At 39.2% G+C, this 19,185-nt stretch overlaps 1 protein-coding gene across 1 annotated transcript in view; it reads left to right on the forward strand.

Moving 5' to 3' along the window:
* LOC106085340 (uncharacterized) overlaps positions 1-19,185 on the forward strand; it is a 244,517-nt gene that overhangs the window by 176,157 nt on the left and 49,175 nt on the right. Inside the window, exons 5-6 of the mRNA XM_059370221.1 lie at positions 12,660-12,727; positions 18,898-19,033. Coding sequence (XP_059226204.1) covers positions 12,660-12,727; positions 18,898-19,033 — 204 coding nt within the window. The remainder of the gene's footprint in view (positions 1-12,659; positions 12,728-18,897; positions 19,034-19,185) is intronic.

The following is a 19,185-nucleotide window of genomic DNA, read 5'->3' on the forward strand; positions in this document are numbered from 1 at the left end:
GGCGGACATGCAAACCTCTGCTTTACGGTGGTCTCTCCTTCTTAGCGCTGCAAACAAATGCACATAGTTTTATTCCATGTACCACAGTGATGGTGTAGGGTATAATGAACAAGTAAAAGCGTGCTAAGTTCGCCCGGACCGAATTTTATATACCGTTCACCATGGATCGCATTTGTCGAGTTCTTTTCCCGGCATCTCTTCTTAGGCAAAAAAAGGATATAAGAAAAGATTTCCTCTGCTATTAGAGCGATATCAAGATATGGTCCGGGTTGGACCACAATTAAATTATATGTTGGAGACCTGTGTAAAATGTCAGCCAATTCGAATAAGAATTGCGCCCTTTGGGGGCTCAAGAAGTAAAATAGAGAGATCGATTTATATGGGAACTGTATCGGGCTATAGACCGATTCAGACCATAATAAACACGCATGTTGATGGTCATGAGAGGATCCGTGGTACAAAATTTTAGGCAAATCGGATAATAATTGCGACCTCTAGAGGCTCAAGAAGTCAAAATCCCAGATCGGTTTATATGGCAGCTATATCAGGTTATGAACCGATTTGAACCTTATTTGACATAGTTGTTGAAAGTAAGAATAAAATAAGTCTTGCAAAATTTCAGCCAAATCGGGAAGGAATTACGCCCTCTAGAAGCTCAAGACGTCAAGACCAAAGATTGGCAGATATGGCAGCTATATCAGGTTATGAACCGATTTGAACCATACTTGGCACAATTATTGTATGTCATAAAATAAAATACGTCGTGCAAAATTTCATTCCAATCGGATAAGAATAGAGGCTCAAGAAGTCAAGACCCAAGATGGGTTTATATGGCAGCTATATCAAAACATGGACCGCTATGACCCATTAACAATACCAACCGACCTACACCAATAAGAAGTATTTGTGCAAAATTTCAAGCGGCTAGCTTTACTCCTTCGGAAGTTAGCGTGCCTTCGACAGACAGACGGACGGACGGATGGACATGGCTAGATCGACATAAAATTTCGCGACGATCAAGAATATATATACTTTCTCAGACGAATATTTCGAGTAGTTACAAACAGAATGACCAAATTATTATACCCCCCATCCTATGGTGGAGGGTATAAAAATTTAATTAGTACCTTGTTGCGTATGATTGATATTAAGAAAATTTGGCAGCCTCTACAAATTTTCGAAATACGGAGGTTACCAAATTTAAGGGCATGCCAAAAGGCTTCCGGACAACCTAGGGCCTTGCACCCGATCTTGCTAACACCTCAGCTCTAACCATTCCCCGTTCCAAAGAGATATCTCCACCCGTTCTCGCACGGCATAATTTTTAATAGTTGTTTTCGTTTCCATCCCACTGTGAGACGGAGGGATATGCTAGGAGGGCTTCTCCACTGCGAGTAAACCTGTCGCCAATCTTGCAATTTGCCTAAATACTGAACATTGTAGAGGGAATGTTAATACACAGCTGGTGGCGAGCTGCGAATCTGTATATGGATGTAGAACATCCAGCTAGTCCCCCATCGATGGCAAAAAGACAACGTAACTCCTGTGCCTCGCTAAGAGAAAATTAAATACTACTATGGGAGTTATAACCGAGCACAGCGTGATAGATCATAAGGCCGCGCACATTGAAATTCTCCATAATGAATATTGCGGAGTCGTTTTTGATATGGATGAGAATAAGACGATCGAACTTGCTCTGTCCATGTTTTCATATTTTTAAGTTTTCTCCGATCTCTTCGATCTTTCAGATGTTTTACTGAGATCGAACGCAATGAAATACCACAAGACCGAGTGTACTCAGGTAAGCGTGGACCGATGCTCCGGGTATACACATACATACACCCAGAGAATAGTTGATGCCAGTACGGTATTGATACGGTATACCATACGGTTATGATAGTAAAACAACACTGTATGGTACAAAAAAAAATACCGGATGGTATGGATGAACCATAAAATGATTAGTACCGTTTGGTACCTTATTACCAAACTGGTATTGGTTTTAATACCAATCTGTTATTAGTGCTAGCAACAGAGCGTTATTGGCTTTAGTACCAAACCACTACTAATTAATCATACACCTCATGAACAAACAAAAAAACATTGAACATAATTTAAATCTAATTTTATTTCGATTATTTATGTTAATAATTACAAAAAGTAATGGTACACCGTGACCAACCTCAATTCTTTGTATTCCGCATATGATTCCATATCCATTGATTCCCAGAAGTGATTTTCTTATGAATACACCCGCACAGCATCGTTTTCCACAGAATGGACTATCATGTTTTTAATGTAGCATGTCCTTAGAATTTGTGCAATTTCAATTTTCACCGCTTTCCAGTATTTGAACAGTTTTTTACGCACTCAAATTAAAACATTAAATTATTAAAAAATTTAATTAAAACATTTTATTTATTTGTTTTAAGTACAAAGCTTAACATCACTTCTGGCGCGATGGGAAGAATATATATATATAACGCCAATTCTTAATAACTGCCTTTGTCTGGTATTGAATTGATGGCAAATGGTATTAAAAATCGTTGCCAATGACGCGAATAAAATAATACCAGGCGGAATTGCCAAAGAACCGTAATTTTTCTATCAGTGTAAATTTTTCACAAACTGTTATGACTCTCAACAATGGAGCCAAGTACGGTCCTAATCGGTCTATAACCTAATATAGCTCCCATATAAACCAATCACTCGATTTGACATCCTCAGCCTTTACAAGCCGCAATTTTTGTCCGATTTGGCTCAAATTTTGCTTGAATTTTTAATAACTTCCTTTGTCTGGTATTGAATTGATACCAAATGGTATTAAAAATCGTTGCCAATGACGCGAATAAAATAATACCAGGCGAAATTGGCAAAGAACCGTCATTTTCCTATCAGTGTAAATTTTCCACAAACTGTTATGACTCCCAACAATGGAGCCAAGTACGGTCCAAATCGGTCTATAACCTAATATAGCTCCCATATAAACCAATCACCCGATTTGACTTTCTGAGCCCCTGGATACCGCAATTTTTGTCCGATTTGGTTGATATTTTGCTTGATGGTGCATTGAAGATTCTTTGTTTGGACTTGAGAAATATTTGATAATTAAGTGGAGTATTTAAAAGTACAGCTAATAGACAGGTTTGTCGAGCGTGGTTAATGTGGTAATTGTATCATAGATGCGTTTTCGCAATTAAATACGACATACCAATGCACGGACCTTGAAGCCATCACACCTAATATGGTTGAAAAGTCTTCTAACCATAGTGGTTGGTGTGTGTTGCTACCTTTGGCTTTCCTTTTCCATTTGCATCTTCGATCATTCAGCTTGTCTCGAAAGAGAAACAAACAAAAATTGTAGAATTTAATGATCTCACCCTAACAGGCAAAAAAAAAACTTGAAAAATTATAAATTTTTCTTTTATAAATCTAATTTCACAAATCCTTAAACAATATATAGAGATATTGCAATATTGGCAAATATCTCTACCTCATTTCTCAGAATTCACATATCATCCTTGTGTCCCTTGCTCTATGTTTGCAACTTTCATTACTGCAAATATCATATATTCTCGATATGTGATTTCTTGCCATGCTACGAGTACATAAACAGGATTGATACTACGCGAGTGTGTATATAAAAATTAATCAATTAATATGATATAAATGTCACGATTTATTTGTCACAATTTGTTGTGAACACCATAAAAAGAAAGCAGCAGGACATGGAAAAAAGAGGACCTTCGTACGTTCAAGTGCGTTGTCACTTTAATATTTATAAAAATGGTTGGTTGGTTGCTTGTTTTGCTTGGCCACCCCTTTGCCATCAATCCAATGGCCTCTGCGAAAGGACTGCGCTCAGAGGAGTAGCATGAGTGAGGTGATGGGAAAACCATTTGTACTTATCAATATGATTGTGTTGGTTGTGTTATTTTCTGTTTTTTTTTTTTTACATAAGTAAAATGTCCTCTCAGATTTCTGGCATTGGTAGTCATGTTTTCCATTTTATGAATAATTTAGCATGAAGAGCTCTGGTTTGTTTTTCTTCTTGCGTGATTTCTTATTTTTGTTTTTTCTGGTCCTGGTCATGGAGTGTGATGTGTGATTTATGCCCTCCCGTGTTTGTTTTTTTTTTTCCAACCACATATTTCGATACTCCTCCTTCGTTGTTGGAGTTTGGTTTTTTTTTCGTCCTATGTGGAACCATCTGTGGTTATATTGGCTCTGTGTTTCAGTTTTATATGGTAGGGAAAGATTCAGTCAGTCCATTATATAAACCACTTTAGTGTGACATATTGTCGCGAATTTCAAATTTTTTACCCCAGCCACCGTGACATATAGGAGGCTAGTGATGTGTTGGTTTCTGTTTTTTTACAGAGGAGCTTAAATGACAGTGGGTTTTCGAAAGATATTTTTAATATGAAATGTTCTAAGGTAGTAGAGCTTAATAGAGCAAAGCATACCATGGAGTTTGAAAACTGTCCAATTCAATTTTAAGCTCAATGATAAGGGACCTTCTTTTTATAGCCGAGTCCGAATGGCGTGCCAAGGAGCGACACCTCTTTGGGGAGAAATTTGTACATGGCAAAGTACCTCACAAATGTTGCCAGCATTAGAAGGAGATGACCACCGCTTAAGGGAAAAACCGTTCCCGACATGATTCGAACCTAGGCGTTCAGCGTCATGGTCGGACATGCTAACCTCTGCGCTACGGTGGCCTCCGTTTATCGAAATCTTTTCTTAGTAAAAATTTTTTCAAAATTTGTATACCCTCCGCCATAGGATGGGGGTATAATAATTGCAACATACTCTTTGGAACACCCCGAAATATGCGCCTGAGACCCCATAAAGCATATATATTCTTGATGGTCATGACATGTTAAGTCGATCTAGCCATGTCCATCCGTCCGTTTGTCTGTCGAACGCTAACCTTCGAAGGAGCAACGCTAGCTGCTTGAAATTTTGCACAAATACTTTTTATTATTGTAGGTCGGTTGGGATTCTTAATGGGCCAAATTGGTCCATGTTTTGATATGGCTGCCATATAAACCCATCTTGGGTCTTGACTTCTTGCGCCTCTAGAGGGCGCAATTATTATCCGATTTGACTGAAATTTTGCACGTAGTGTTTTGGTATAACTTCCAACATCTGTGTTAAGTTTGATTCAAATCGGTTCATAATCTGGTATAGCTGTCATATAAACCGATCTTGGGTCTTGACTTCTTGAGCCTCTAGAAGGCGCAATTCTCATCCGATTTGACTCTTTATCATGGTGTCCACAATACATGGTTCCATGGTTTTGAGTAGAACGTATTGTGGACACCATGATAAAGAGTATGACATCCAGCTAACTGCTCAAATACAAACAGCATGCCTATGTCAAGGGAAGGTCGGTGGAGACTGCCCTGCACGAGGTTGTGAATAAAATAGAAGAATCCTTCGATGTCAAAACGTACACACTGGTGGTATGCATTGACATCGAGTGGGCTTTTAACAATGTCCGGACTGACACACTGATCCAATCCTTAGACCAGTACCGGGTGGATCCGGTCCTTAGAGTCTGGATAAACCATATGCTAAGGAACAGGTGAATCAAATTGTGTGTCGCATGGCATAAATATAAGGGAGAAAGTGGCACAGGGCACGCCACAGGGGGACATTTTATCGCCACTCCTATGGGTGACCACCATGAATGACCTATTAAGGATGCTGACTGAGGCGCGATTTGGCGGGTTTTAGAGAAAATTTCTTAAAATTTTTTTTATAGATATATTTGAACAAATATTTTTCTTTAGAGAAAATTCCGTCATAATTGTTTTCTAGAGAGACATTTTTGCAGAAATTTTCTAATAAATTTTATCAAAAAATTGTCCTTAGAGAGAATTTTATTTTTCAAATTATTAATTATCCTACTGATTTTGAATAATTTCACCAATTTTTCATTTTATTCAGTATGACAGATTTTGTTAAAATCTTTTCAATCCACTGTCTATGTCATACATCACTCACTTACGCCGTTACTGGTGTCCCACACGATTTAGCAATGTTCCTTCCTACTCATACTCATACATTTTTTCGACCATTTCCATAACATAGTACATCAAGAAATCTTAAGTAACCTCATAAAACAAGGCAACTCCAAAAGGATTGATGCAAACGTCAAACCATATATGAGGGCATTATGATGGTATTGGTGTTGGTGGTCGTTGTGTTGGTAAACACTAAGAAGTCAACAAAATATCCAAAAGTACTTAGAAAATAGCACAAAATCCGTTAGGGCTTATTTCCGTTTCCGTTTGCCAACAGCTTAAAAGTGTGTTTGAACATATTTTGCTATATGACGCGCACACACACTAAGCTCAAATACTTCTGATTCAATCAGCGTTTCGTTTGATTTCATCGAAAGAGATTTCTACGTACGAAAGCAATTTTTTACGATATCTTGCAACGTTCTTGTTATTTTTGTTTTTGTAAAAATATTTATGATGGTGGCATTTGAGGCCATTACATATGTTAGACATGTACTCACGAATGCCTTTAAATGTTGAGAAAAAAACACAACCTTGCAACCAGAAGGACAACATACCAAATAATATTAATAATAATCTAAAGGACATGGTATAGCCTTATACTTTGAATAAAAAAAAGAACAAATCACTACATGCCACAAATGCCTATGGTACATACTTTAGACCTTCAAAAGTCACATAAAATATTTACAAAACTCAGCATATTTTACTCCTTTGGGTTTGCTTGCTTCAGTATGAGGCATAGAATTTCCAAAAAGAAAATAAATTCATTGCGTGGGGGAGAATTATGAAGATGGTGAGTGATTTGTTCGGAATCATGGATACATTTCAAGTTTATCCTTTTTAGGAAATTTAATTAATGTTTTCATTATTACCAAAATAGAAAATTTTGGTTTTGCTTTCTGATGAGATCACGTGTTGCATAAATTGTAATATTTATGTTTTTCTTTTCATCGGAATCACCTTGAAGGCTATTTAAACTATAGCTTGACTGGTAGCTGATGTTATCTTTTTGAGAAGTTTATCTATTTTCAAAAAGTTCATACACAAAAAATTGTTTTTGCTATTTCTCTTAGGAAAAAAACATAAAGTCAAAAGTTAAATATGTTAAAAACAACATTTTTGTTTTCATTTCCTAGCAGATAGATATGAATGTGTGTCTAAAGCAGATAAGAATTTAGTTTTGGTTATGATCCTGATTTAAGCCTCTACTTTGATTATTTGTATGTTCACAAATTGCTTTGGTTATTGAAACTGAACAGAGTATGGCGTTTTCTCAATTTGAGCCTTAATTCATAAAAATCCTTCGATATTTGTCAAAGATATGGACACTTTTGTAAAATAGTTCTAAATTATTATCAATCATACGCAACATGGGCCAAATTTGTATATTCAAATTTTGAACAAAATATATAAAAATCTTCCGGAAGCCACCGTGGCGCAGAGGTTAGCATGCCCGCCTATGACGCCGAACGCCTGGATCAAATCGCTGCGTGAAATCAACATAATTTTCAGCGGTGGTTATCCCCTTACTAATGCTGGCTACATTTGTGAGGTATCCTGCAATGTTATAACTTCTCTCGTCGGCAAGTCGTTCGGACTCGGCTTAAAAAAGAAGGCCCCTTATCATTGAGCTTAAACTTTAATCGAACCGCACTCATTGATATGAGAGAAGTATCCCCTGTTCCTTAATGGAATGATAATGGGAAATTTTATATTGGGTTGCCCAAAAAGTAATTGCGGATTTTTCATATGCCGACTATATGACAAATTTTTTCACAGCTTGTGACTCTGTAATTGCATTCTTTCTTCTGTCAGTTATCAGCTGCTACTTTTAGCTTGCTTTAGAAAAAAAGGGTAAAAAATGTATATTTGATGAAAGTTCATTCTAAGTTTTATTAAAAATGCATTTACTTTCTTTTAAAAAATCCGCAATTACTTTTTGGGCAACCCAATACATAACAAGTAAAAGTGTGCTAAGTTCGGCCGGACCGAATCTTATATACCCTCCACCATGGATCGCATTTGTCGAGTCCTCTTCTCGGTGTCTCTTTTGAGGCAAACAAAGGAAAGGAAAGGTTAAAGGAAAGAATTGCTATGCCATTGGAGTTATGTTTTCAAGTTATGGTCCAATTCGGACCATAATGGAATGAATGTTGGAGACCACAATAGAAGTCATTGTGTAAAATTTCAGCCAAATCCAATAAGGATTTCGCGCTTTACGGGCTCAAAAAGTAAAATAGGGAGATCATTTTATAGAGGAACTGTATTAGGTTATAGACCGATTCAGATAATAATTGCGCCCTATAGAGGCTCAAGAAGTCAAGATTCCAGATCGGTTTATATGGCAACTATATCATGTTATGTACTGATTTGAACCATACTTTGCACAGTTGTTGAAAGTCATAACGAAACACGTAGTGCAAAATTTTAGCGAAATCGGATAGGATTTGCACCCTCTTAAGGCTCAAGAAGTCAAGACCCTAGATCGGTTTATAAGACAGCTGTATCATGTTATGCATCGATTTCACCCGTAATTGGCACACTTGTTGGAAATCGTAACAAAACACCTCATGCAAAATTTCAGCCAAATCTGATAAGAATTGCGTCCTCTAGTGGCTCAAGAAGTAAGATTCAAGATCGGTTTATAGGGCAGCTATATCAGCTATAGCCACACTTGGCGCAGTTGAAAGTCATAACGAAACACGTCGTGCAAAATTTCAGCCAAATCAGATAGAAATTGCGCCCTCTAGAGGCTGAAGAAATCAAGACCCCAGATTGGTTTATATGACAGCTATATCAGGTTATGGATCAATTGCAACCATACTTAGCACAGCTGTTGGAAGTCATAACCAGGCACAATTTCAGGCACAATTTCAGCAAAGTCGGATGAGAATTGGGCCCTGTAGTGGGTCAAGAAGTCAAGATCCAAGATCGGTTTATATGGCAGCTATATCATAACATAGACCTATATGGTCCATTTGCCATCCCAAGCCACCTACACCTATGAGAAGTATTTGAGCAAAATTTCAAGCGGCTAGCTTTACTCCTTCGAAAGTTAGCGTGCTTTAGACAGACAAACAGACGGACGGACGGACATGGCTCGATCGACTTGAAATGTCATGGCGATTAAGAATATATATATTTTATGCGGTTTGAGACGAATATTTCGTGGAGTTACAAACTGAATGACGAAATTAGTATACCCCCATCCTATGGTGGAGGGTATAAAAATCAATTGGCGTTTGTTTGTTTGTCTGTTCCTTATAGACTCAAAAACGGCTGAACCAGTTTTCTTGAAATTTTCAAAAATGGTGCATAATGGTACCGTGGTGAAAATACGGTACTAAATTTTTTGATATCTGAAGGGGGGCGGACCCTCCCCCTAACCCTAATTTTCATAAACGCCATATCTCGGAGATGGGTGGTTCGATTTAAGCGAAATTTCGTGTGCTTCCTTTTACTAACCTAAAACCAAAAATTGGATATTAAAATTTCGGATGGGGTACCTACTGAGGTGTATATTTATAGACCAATCACAATAATGTGTGACGCAAATGAAAGGTATTTTAGATCTGATATCCTATTGTTGGAAAGAGTGTTTGGGGGACCACCCTTTCCCCAAAACACCCCTAAATCGGTCATATTAATCAACCATGGCAATATTGGTCTCAAATAAAAGGTGCTTGGGAGTAGAGCACGAAATTTACATCCGCTCTCGGGACCCCGAACAGGACTTATTTATTGACTATAACGAAATGGGGCTCAAATAAAAGGTATTTGAGAGTAGAATAAGATTTTGTGTTTCGTGGGCGCCCACCCCACAAACAACCCCCAAGGGGACAAATTTACCGACCATAGCAATATGTGGCTCAATTAAATGTTTTTGGGAGTAGATCACGATTCTGATATCAGCATATAGTAAAAAGTGTCTATAGGGCTGCTCCTCCCCCAAAGCACCCCCCAAAGAGGACGAATTTACCGACCATAGCAATACGGGGCTCAAATGAAAGGTATTTTAGAGTAGATTTCGAATCTGATATATATTTTCAGGGCCAAGCCACCGAGTGGCCTCCCCAACCCACAAAGCGCCCACCAAACTGGTACAGTAATAAGGGGCTCAAATCTATTTGGGAATAAAGTACGAATCTGATCCAAGCATTAGTGACTAACTGTCTAGGGTATGTCCCACCCCCATAATAACCCCAAATAGGACGTATTTGCTCACCATGACAATTTGGTGCTCAAAGAGAGTGGAGCGCGAGGTAAGTAGGTTTTAGGGCCAACCCCCCAAACCGGCTATATTTGCTGATGATTGCAAAAATAAGCTCAAATGAAAGGTATTTAAGTTTAGAAAACAAATTTTTTAATTTCCTTTTTTGGGGTCACCTCATCCCATATACTCCCCTTAAACCAATGGCATTATGGGGTTCAAACATATTTTGAAAGCAGAACACGTTGCTAATATTTTTTCAGCGTTAGGGGGGCCATCCACTCCCCAAAACACCCCTAAATCGTAAAAATTTACCGACCATGGCAATATGGGGCTCAAATGGAAGGTCTTGGGAAGTAGAACACGACATTTCTTGGGGTCCACAACTTCCTCAAAACACCCCACTCGCCAAAACACCCTTAAATCATACATATTCACCGACCATTGCAATATGAGGCTCAAATGGAAGGTATTGGGGAGTAGAACGCGACATTTCTTGGGGTCTACCACTTTCTCAAAACACCACACGAACATGCCTTTTTTTCTGGCCATGGCTATATGGGGTTAACTAAAAGGAATTTGGGAGTAGAATTCGAATTTGAGTTTTAATAAGTGGTATTTGAGAGTAGACCGCGATGCTGATAGTTTTTCAGGGCTAAGTATCTGGGGGACTATCCCACCTCCTCCCCCCCAAAACACCTCTAAATCGGACATACATATTTACCAACCATGGCAATAAAGGGACCAAGGGACCACAAACCTACCTTTAACCCTCCGACCAACTTCAAAGACCAATAAATATTGTATGGAATACAAATAAAGGTATTGGGTTGCCCAAAAAGTAATTGCGGATTTTTCATATGGTCGACGTTGACAAATTTTTTCACAGCTTGTGACTCTGTAATTGCATTCCTTCTTCTGTCAGTTATCAGCTTTTACTTTTAGCATGATTTAGAAAAAAAGAGTAAAAAAAGTATATTTGATTAAAGTTCATTCTAAGTTTTAATAAAAATGAATTTACTTTCTTTTAAAAAATCCGCAATTACTTTTTGGGCAACCCAATATTTATAATAGTATATTTGTGTTAGAGCGCACAACAAGCCGATTACTAGCTTAGGTGTATGTCCATAGTGGCATGGGGCGGATTATTATATGCACCTTCTTTTCAACCTAACCTAGTATATCTTTATACGAGGGTTGCCTTTTATATTTCGGGATTGGACAATTCTTGTGTTGCAAACTGCCAACTGACAGCTCTATGGTAAAGCTTGACATTTTTGAGGTTATACGTACTCAAAACGTTTTGACATACGAGCGTTATTTATGTTGTTTACAGTAACTTACAAAATTCATCCTGAATATGTCGTACGATTATTTTGTCAACTTTCGACGTGGATTAACTCAACTTCAGTGCATCGATGAACTCAATTCAATTTTTGGCGATTAAGCTGCATCAAGGACCAGTGTCTGTCGATGGTATGAATTCCGTAAAGGTTTTCCAAAATCAGTTGCTGTTCCAAAAACCATTAATGCTGTGCGCCAATTGATCGTCATGTGACTTATCGTCAGATAAGGCATTAATAGGACCAGCATATATTCAAAATTGCTTGAACATTTGACCATCAAAAAAATAACTGAATTTTTAAGGAATCAAAACGTCGATTTAATGAGTCATTCGCCTTATAGTCCGAATTTGGCCCGAATGACTTCTTTCTATTCCCGTATGTTAAAAATAAAATGAGAGGTCAAAGTTTTTCGGCACCTGAAGAAACGATTGATGCTTTCAGAATGCATGTTTTGGAGATACCTCAATCTGTATGGCAAAAGTGCTTCGACAATTGGTTCAAACGCTTGGAAAAGTGTATAGATCTTAATGGGGAATATTTGGAAGACAATAAAGCGATTCTGGATGATTAATATTTGTTTTTGTGTTCTCTAATCCTGAAATATAAAAGGCAACCCTCGTACTGTTAGTCAAGCGATATACACATACCATTTTCGTTGCATGGTATTTCACTAAAAGCTCTTCAATTGTTGAAAATAAATATTCAAAGAATAATTTTTTCCACATAATGTAAAAGAAGGCGCAGCAGAGTGGTCCTGGGTCGGATAGTCTAGTAGAAAAATATTTTACGCCCTTAGGTATTCTTCTTCTTAAAGAATTAATGTTCATTGTTTTTGAAGAATATTAAAAGTACGTCATTGTTTTGTATATCTGTATGTAGGTTCCTTACTTCGCCATAACCATATAATAAAAGAACGTAATAAATAAGTTTTCTTTTTCTTTTTTCTTTATTATCTAAAGTACATGTCATCACAGCCTTCTTATTGCTTGAGATTAATTTAGATTATATTTGTCTAGTCATTTTATTACTAAATCTGAACATTTCTATCTCTATTGTTTATAATTTCAGGAAATCGCTGCGATTCTTATCAGTTTTGATAAACACAACGAATGGCAATCTAAAGAAGTTAGAACAAGGTGAGTCACGCAATAGGCATTTCCTTTTTGTTATAATTCTGCTTCTCCCATTCTCTGCATATTATAAAAGTTAATACAATTTTGAAATAGAGTTTAGATTATAAAATTTAATGGTATATGATAGTAAACATTTATATACTGGCTAAATCCATCCGCTCAGCAAAGCCTTATTGGTAGCAAGCTGAATAAAATAGCTAATGGCTTTCAGGGAAGTCAAATATTGAATACAAGTGGGAGTGCAATATTATCAGGGACCTAAAAAATTTTAACATATCTTTTTATACCCACCACCGAAGGATGGGGGTATATTCATTTTGTCATTCCTTTTGCAGCACATCGAAATATCCATTCCCGACCCTATAAAGTATATATATTCCTGATCAGCGTAAAAATCTAGGACTATCTAGTCATACCCGTCCGTCCGTCTGTCTGTTGAAATCACGCTACAGTCTTTAAGAAAAGAGATATTGAGCTAAAACTTTGCAAAGATTCTTTTTTGTCCATAAACAGGTTAAGTTCGAAGATGGGCTATATTGGACTACTATATCTTGTTATAGCCCCCATATAGACCGATCCGCCGATTAGGGTCTTAGGCACATAAAAGACACATATTCCAATTTCACCGAAATTTGGGACAGTGAGTTGTGTTAGGCCCTTCGACATCCCCCTTCGATTTGGCCCATATCGGTCCAGATTTAGATATAGCTGCTATATAGACCGATCTCTCGATTTAGGGTCTTGGGCCCATAAAAGGCGCATTTATTGTCCGATTTCGCCGACAGGGAGTTGTGTTAGGCCCTTCAACAGCCCTGTTCAATTTGGTCCAGATCGGTCCAGATTTAGATATAGCTGCCAAATAGCCCGGACTCTCGATGTAAGGTCTTGGGCCCACAAAAGGCGCATTTATTACCCGATTTTGTCAAAATTTGTGACAGTGAGTTGCGTTAGGCTCTCCAACAACTTATGCCATATGGACCGATCTCTCAAAATAACGTTTTGGCCCATATAAGGCGCATTTATCGTCCGATTTCGCCGAAATTTGGGATAGAGAGTTCCGTTAGGCTCTTCAAAAACTTTCTGTAATTTGGCCCAGATCGGTTCAGATTTGGATAAAGCTGGTTTTGGGCCCATAAAAGGCGCATTTATTGTTCGATTTCGCCGAAATTTGGGACAGGGATTTGTGTTAGGCCCTTCGATAGCCTTCTTCAATTTGGCCCAGATCGGTTCAGATTTGGATATAGCAGCCGTATAGAACGATCTTTCGATTTAAAGCTTTGGTCCCCTAAAAAGCACATTTATAATACGAATTCGCTGAAATTTGAAACAGTGAGTTATGTTAGGCTATATAGTTCAGTTCGGTCTATATTTGGATATGGCTACTAAAAAGACAAATATTTTGTTTGCTCTACAAAATTGAACAATGACTTGTACTTATTAGATCTCTCAATATCCGTGTCGAATTTGGTCCAAATCGGACCATATTTCGATAAAGCTGCTATGGGGGCATAAATTATGCATTTTTCACCGGATTATGGTCCGACCGAACTTAATGCTTTTTTTACTTGTTACCATCTATAATATTTATCATAATACATTAATTTGCAAAAAGTATTAATAAAAGTCCCTATAGTCCTCCCCTGGTCTAAGGTGCAAATTTTTACAGTTCCCAAACGTCAAAGTAAGCAAAAGTATCAAGAAAGAAAATTGGGAGGAATTATGGGAAGACATAAACCGAAACAGAATGTTGATAGAAAAAACTCGTCATACGAAGCCCAACGGCGGTGATGGATGGAAGAACAGTGGAAAATATTGTCCACACACTACCTCCGACACGATCATAAACCGAATACAAAATTTTGATAGAAAATCTCGACACACGGAGCCCATCTCCGGTGATGGATGGAAAAGCAGTGGAAAATATAATCGACACACTCCCTCCGACACGACCATAGATAAGGAAGAGTCCACAGACAATACAAGCCCTTTCACGATAGTGACGCCAAGATACGTAGCCCGCAACCTTCGGAGCATACGAGCCCCCGGTCCCATAAATTAGCTGAAAACAGACCGGAATTTCTTTAGACAATGTTCAACAAGTGTCTACTGCATTTAAATGCAAATTTGTAAATTAACATTCCATTAAGTAACAGGGGCAAACTTTTCTCCTACAACACCAATGGGTGTTGTCCGATTCAAGTATAAGCTCAATGATATGGAACCACCTTTTTATAGTCGAACGGCGTGCGACAATTCTTTGGGGAGTTTAAGCTCAATGATAAGGGACCTCCTTTTTATAGCCGAACGGCGTGCGACACTTCTTTGGGGGAAGTTTTCACATGGCTGCCATACCAAATAGCACAGCCGTGTCATAATAAATCAATCCATAAGGCAAGGGCTGCCGCCTTAGTGTATCTGTTTGTCCTTTTTTCATCATGGGAGAGGTATATCCCGGAATTCCTTTTCTGCAAGCTTCTGGTCCGTGCCGGGATTGAAAAGAACCCCGGACCCCAGTTCTGTTCGGTTTGTCGCCTCCATCATCGGTCGGTCTCGGTGAGGTATAACCGGTGCATGGAGTGGGTACATTTCCGATCTTGATCTGGCCGTTCATCACTATATAGTATATAGAGTATAGTCACACTAAATATGTTGCAAGGTGCTGTGCGAACATACACATCAGTGGGTCACAAGCATCGTCGTCGTCGCCTTTTGCGTCCTCATAATCGGGCTATGTGAGCCCATCGACCTTTACCGTGCGGCAATGTAGGCAACAGCAGCATCCCAGCCCCAATATTGCCAGGCTAGTACAATTGAACTGCAACGGTATACGAGGGTAGATCGACGAGATAGTAGATTTTATGAGTCGGAAGAACACATAAGTTGCAGCGACCCAGGAGACAAAGCTGACCAACACCTGCAGCTTGCACGGTTGTCACGGATACAATGTGCTAAATAAGGGTCGCTTAAGGAATGGAGGTGGGGGATTGGCCTTCTTGATATAACATTCCGTGCCGTATAGACCCATCTCGCCGGCGCCTGCCACCGGTGACCCCAATATGGAGTGCATGGCGATAGCAGTCAGGTCCAGTACTGCCGGGATAGAGCTATATAACGTGTACATACCGCCCGTTGGTAGCTGTCACCCATTTAATGGCCAAGCCTACAAGCCCGACATAAGTGGGCTACTGTCTGGCCATAATCGTCTGGTTCTAGGGAACTTTAAGGTGCATCACATTTCATGGTAACGTGGCACAGCTATGGCAGAGCAGATTGAAGGATCAACGTTTCGCACGGTGAACGCGGATCCCCCACGGAGATGCAGCAGCTCGCCAGACATTTCTATTGCATACCCTGATCACCTAAGTGACGTATCCTGGCAAGCCGTCATTTCTTTGGTATCAGACCATAATTCTCTCCCCATAATTCTCAGCATAGACCGACGGACCACCCGACTTCATAACCTTTAAGCGCCGGACGTTTATCAATCAGAAGAAGGCCGATTGGGGCGGCTTCAGAGAGTACACCAATCGTCGCTTCAGTGACCGAATACCCCCCTCGAAAGTTTTACTTGCTAAGAAAAAATTACCAGTCGGTCGAATACCTGAAGTGCGGCCCGATTTCCCGGCGTAGGCCCCTATATTCGCAGTCGAGCCTGATGGTATCGTTGCACGAACCCCATTCAACCCAATATCAGCAAGCTGAATCTGGAAATGAACAGGATAGATAAAGAACATGAGGCCACCGTAGCGCAGAAGATAGCATGTCCGCTTATGACGCTAAACGCCTGAGGAGAACACCAGAACAAATTTTCAGCGGTGGTTTTCCCCACCCTATGCTGGCGACATTTGTGAGGTAATATGCCATGTGAAAAAATGGTATGACAGCTGTGTTAAATTTCTCCCCAAAGAGGTGTAGCACTGCGGCATGCCGTTCAGACTCGGCTATAAAAAAGAGGCCCCTTATCATTGAGCTTAGATTTGAATCGGACAGCACTCATTGATATGTGCGAGATATGCCCCTGTTCCTTAATGGAATGTTCATGGGCAAATTGCATTTGCAGTGAACGAACCTTACATTACTTTGTGGCTTTAACCATAAGATCAATGTAATTAAGGTACAGGTACAGGTTAAGGCGTGCTGTGGTCTACTGTTAAGTCACTCTCAATCGCCGGAAGAAAGAATGACAGGACCTCAATCACTTTTGGCGACAGAACTGTGACTAGCCTGAAGAGATGCGTCAGGTTTTTCAACCAGGCAAGGTTAGGAGGGGCGCCATTCGTCATATCCGTGGTCTCCGAGCCGATGGACAGACATCACTATTTACCGTGCTCGAAGTTACGATTGTCGTCCTTGGCGCCAAGTCAACTAAGGCGTTGTCCCCCGACAGACGTCGTTGATAGGCAACAACACACAATCGCACATTATTTTCTTCCGCACACAGAGGAGAGACGAACAGAGCAATCAACTTCGTGCGCACACAACAAATATTTGTGGCAACACCAGCATCTTTATATCTGTTTGGAGAAACTATTGGAAAACAGATATGTTACTCTCTTTTTGTTTTTACTCACTCACACTTGATCTCGTCGAAAAAATAACACTACCAACTTGTAACAGAAAATGATTTCCACTTATCTGTACTCACTGAATATTAACAAGTAAAAGCGTGCTAAGTTCGGCTGGGCCGAATCTTATATACCCTCCACCATGTATCGCATTTGTCGAGTTCTTTTCCCGAGAATTATAATAAATTATATATTGGAGATCTGTGTAAAATGTCAGCCAATTCGAATAGAGAGATGGATTTATATGGGAGCTGTATCAGGCTATAGACCGATTCAAACCATAATAAGCACATATGTTGGTGGTCATGAGAGGATCCGTCGTACGAAATTTCAGGCAAATCGAATAATATTTACGACCTCTAGAGGCTCAAGAAGTCAAGGTCCCAGATCGGTTTATATGGCAGCTATATGAGGTTATGAACCGATTTTAACCTTATTTGGCATAGTTGTTGAAAGTCATAATAAAATACGTCATGCAAAATTTCAGCCCGTTAGGAATTGCGCCCTCTAGAAGCTCAAGAAGTCAAGACCCAAGATCGGTTTATATGGCAGCTTCATTCAAATCGAATAAGAGTTGCGCCCTCTAGTGGCAGCTATATCAGGCTCAAGAAATCAAGACCCATGGCCCATGGCCCATTTACAATACCAACCGACCTACACTAATAAGAAGTATTTGTGCAAAATTTCAAGCCGCTGGCTCTACTCCTTGGAAAGTTAGCGTGCTTTCGACAGACAGACGGACGGACAGACGAACGGACATGGCTAGATCGACATAAAATGTCACGACGATCAAGAATATATATACTTTATGGAATCTCAGCCGAATATTTCGAGTAGTTACAAACAGAATGACGAAATTAGTATACCCCCATCCTGTGGTGGAGGGTATAAAAAACGATCATACTGGTACAAACAGTTGTAACTGTGAACGACTTTAATGTATACTGTTGTGTCAGAATTATAATGCTACGAGTATATGGTGTTGTGGTCCGGTGGATTGCCCTTCAAAAGTCCACCTTCTGTTCAATACTCATCCGAATCCAAAGGATGGCTTGTTTCTGCATCACAGCCGCACTGAGGATGACACCATCTGATGCAGGGCATTTAATGATTTACCTTATGCCATTATTCTACAGCAGAATAACTGGAATCTGTGGGTAACTGGAATCTGTGCTTCTAGCGACTTGTAAGCAGTGAGGTTGTGGCTCGAAGGGCAACGATACTACGATAAATAAGATACAATAGAATATCTGATGTGTGTGTTCAGCACTGGCAAACAAAAGGACTATTGGTTCTCATTTCTTTGAGGACTTGTCTGAATTAGCTGATGGGAATATTAACAAGTTGTCAGGCTTTTTAATCTGGGAGGTTGAATTGTATTTTTCTTCTCCTATGCACGTGGAAGCTCAATGGAAGAAAATGTCTGAGTGAGTCTGATTGCAGACTGTCACTTACACCTAACCTAAGCTTGCCAAGTTAGAGCCAACGATCACTCACCCGTTGATTGATAAATGTCCTTTTTTTTTGTTCTTTGTTTTTTTCTTCTTTTTTTTAAGAGTATAATGCAATAAACTAAAAATTTTAAAATTGTTTCCTATTCTATTGTAGACCAAAAAGTGGCTCTCTACTGCTTTATTCCCGCAAAAAGGTGCGATACCGACGTGACGGCTACTGTTGGAAAAAGCGCAAAGATGGAAAAACCACACGAGAAGATCACATGAAACTTAAAGTACAAGGCACTGAGGTAAGTTTGGATAAAGCATAAAACAAAAAATAGTATAAGGGGGATAATGCGAAAAAGTATAATAATAAGGTGTTAACGAAATCCCTCCAAAATAAATCATATATGTTAAAAATATGAAATGGCTTAAAAAGATAAGAAATACATTTGAAGAC

This window comes from Stomoxys calcitrans, chromosome 5 (genome assembly GCF_963082655.1).
Source record: "Stomoxys calcitrans chromosome 5, idStoCalc2.1, whole genome shotgun sequence".
Classification (NCBI taxonomy): domain Eukaryota; kingdom Metazoa; phylum Arthropoda; class Insecta; order Diptera; family Muscidae; genus Stomoxys; species Stomoxys calcitrans.